At 38.8% G+C, this 2,770-nt stretch overlaps 1 protein-coding gene across 1 annotated transcript; it reads right to left on the bottom strand.

Moving 5' to 3' along the window:
- Positions 1–1,585: 1,585 nt before the first annotated feature.
- LOC102823756 (probable G-protein coupled receptor 141-like) lies at positions 1,586–2,473 on the bottom strand. The gene has a single exon (XM_006832266.1). The coding sequence runs from the start codon at positions 2,471–2,473 to the stop codon at positions 1,586–1,588; it is 888 nt and encodes a 295-aa protein (XP_006832329.1).
- Between the last annotated feature and the right edge of the window lie 297 nt (positions 2,474–2,770).

Consider the following 2,770-nt stretch of genomic DNA (forward strand, 5'->3'; position numbering starts at 1 on the left):
GGCTATTAGATTCCACACATATAAAGTCTCAAAGATAGCATTATTATAACCAAATTGTAAGAGCAAGTCAAATTCTATATTAAGTAATTAGGATCTAAGTTGGCTGTCTTGCTTGTTTTTATTTAGTTTAGTCTATTTCAGTGCTGGTTTTACTTAGGAAACATGTGTTGGTTATAAAAAAGCCAAAACCCAACCCACTGACATCAAGTAGATTCCATCTCATAGTGACCCTACAAGACAGAATAGTAGTGCCCCATATGGTGCTATAGAATAAGTACTGTACTGCTAACCACAAGGTCAGTGGTTCAAACCCTTCAGCCACTACACAGAAACCCTACACATCAAATCAAAACGAACTTGATGGCATTTAACAACAACAATCTTTATAGTAGTAGACTGCCAGATCTTTTTCACACAGAATGACTGGTGGGTTAGTTAGTAGCCAAGCACACATAGGGTTCTTTAGAAAAGCGTAAGCATAGTTCACAGTCTCAAAATGGGCTCTAATATAGTCTGCTGGAGTTCTGGCGTGGTGCTGTAGCATAAGCACTGGACTGCAAGGTCAGTTTGAACTACAAGGTCAGCAGTTCAAATGCACATCATTCCTCGGAAACCCTCGGGTTGCTATGAGTCGGAACTGACGCTACAGCAATTAGCAGCATATATTCTCCTGGCAAGCTTAGATTAAATTAAAGTTTAGCTGCTTTCTTCCTCCTTTATTTAATTTAATTTAATTTAATTTAATTTAATTTAATTTTCCTGTTTAATGGATCCATGTCTGAGAGGCTAGATCTGGAAGGGAACCTCAGGTGTCTCAGTATATACTGTATCTCAATTACAAGCAAATCTCAGTAACTTTTAATCATTCTTAAAGCGGTTTTTACGGCTATCTTAAAGGAGCTCTGGTAGCCTAGTGGATTATGAGCTGGACAGGTATACGCAAGGTCAGCAGTTTGAATCTACCAGTCACCGTGTAGGAGATAGATGAGGTTTTCTGCTGCCATAAAAATGTATAGCCTCGGAGACCATACAGGGTCGCTATGAGTCAGAACAGACTAAGTGGCATGCAAACACTACCACCACCTCTCTTGATTACTCTATCTGAGGTAATACTTTCCTCTGAATACCAAAGCCAGTTGTCTTCAAAAGACCACTTTCTCAAGTACAAGTTGAGTAAGTTAAGGCCTCTCCAGAGTTCAGTTCATCTACAGTTTGTCTGGACCTTGAAGAATGACTAAAGTTTGGAGATGGAGAGAAAAAAACATTCTAAGACCAGAACTCAAGCGAGATCAAATGTATAGGGAATAGGCTGTAGAGGGGACAGGTAAGGGTTGAGTCTTGAAGGGTTGAAGGAGGCTAATTGTGCAGGGCTAAGGAGACTGAATGCATTCTATAGTTAATGGAGAGTGGTTACAGTTCTCTAAGGCGATGAATATAATCACTAACTTTTAGTTGAAAAGTCATTTTGGTGACAGTGAAGAGCAGAAAATTTGAAAAACTTTGAAATCACAGTGGCACTCATCAAATTGAAACTATTTTGTCAGAATAGTGGGGAGGCTGCTGACCAAGTAAGCGAAGTAGGTGTTTAATGAATCACTCCACCTATGAAACACAGCATATCTAAGCAACAGACAGTAGTTAAAGCAACACAAATTTCATTATAAAGAACTAATTCAGAATTGTTACTCTCTGGATACTTTTGAATGAAGTATATTCGAAATGCATGGTGGGGTATAAAGCAGACAATTATTACTAGGAGGAAGAAGCAGCTCTTGATTTGAGCTCTGTACTCTTGATGGGACCACATGTCAGGCCAAAGAGCCTTAATCAATTGATAGATGACCACCATCTGTACTAGAAAGAGGGCCACAACTGTTGTCATCATAATGGCAACCATAGAATAGTTTAAGACATTGAAATGTCCATGGTTGAAAGCTTTGTGGAACTCAAAACATCGTTGTTGTTGTGAGTGACTTGGATCGATACCATAATGTAAAAAAAAAATTGGCAAAAAAATGAAGCTCCCCACCATCCAAATAAAAATGCATAGAGCTACCATGTGGTACTTCTGCAAGCATTGCATTTGGAGTTTTTTAAAATAGTTAAGTAGTCGGAAGATGACAATGGCCACATAAAAGACAAAGGTAAGGTACATGTGACCATATATTATACTGCTCACCAGTCGGCAGGTAAATGGTCCAAAGTCCCAGACAACTGAGACATAATAACTGAGTCGGAATGGAAGGGTGACCAGAAGGATCGAATGTAGCACTATGATATTGATGATGATTATGGCAATCAGTGACTGACTGTTCCTTTTGAACATCATCCGTGACATCATAACTGTTCCAGCAGTGCCTCCGAGCAAAACCACGCTATAGAGTACTATCAGAATCATCCGACAGCGCAAGTCACAGGTGTCTAGTTTTGCAGTGAAGCTGTTGGGCAAGGTGGTTGTGTTGATCAACTCCATTGTTTTGCCACGAGGAGCTTAGACGAGCATAAACCTTTAATCAAAAAATTTGACAGTTAGGATGGATATATTGAAATTATATTGCAACTGTACATCCCAGCCAACTATTTATAAACCTTAAATTGTGCACCAGACACTCCATTAAATTATACAAATGAATTCAAAAGGTGGAAGTGAGTGATACAAAATACCAAGTTCGTTTGAATGTAAAATTCAGCACTGTGCACTTAGATATATTCTCCCTGATATGATTTTGCATTTCCACCCCAGATATAATTAATGTGAATCTATATCTTC

The sequence above is a fragment of the Chrysochloris asiatica genome, unplaced genomic scaffold (assembly GCF_000296735.1).
Source record: "Chrysochloris asiatica unplaced genomic scaffold, ChrAsi1.0 scaffold00006, whole genome shotgun sequence".
Classification (NCBI taxonomy): Eukaryota; Metazoa; Chordata; class Mammalia; order Afrosoricida; family Chrysochloridae; genus Chrysochloris; species Chrysochloris asiatica.

What these genes read in the sequence shown, in the direction of transcription:
- LOC102823756 (XM_006832266.1), bottom strand. Translation starts at nt 2,473, where the DNA reads ATGGAGTTGATCAACACAACCACCTTGCCCAACAGCTTCACTGCAAAA.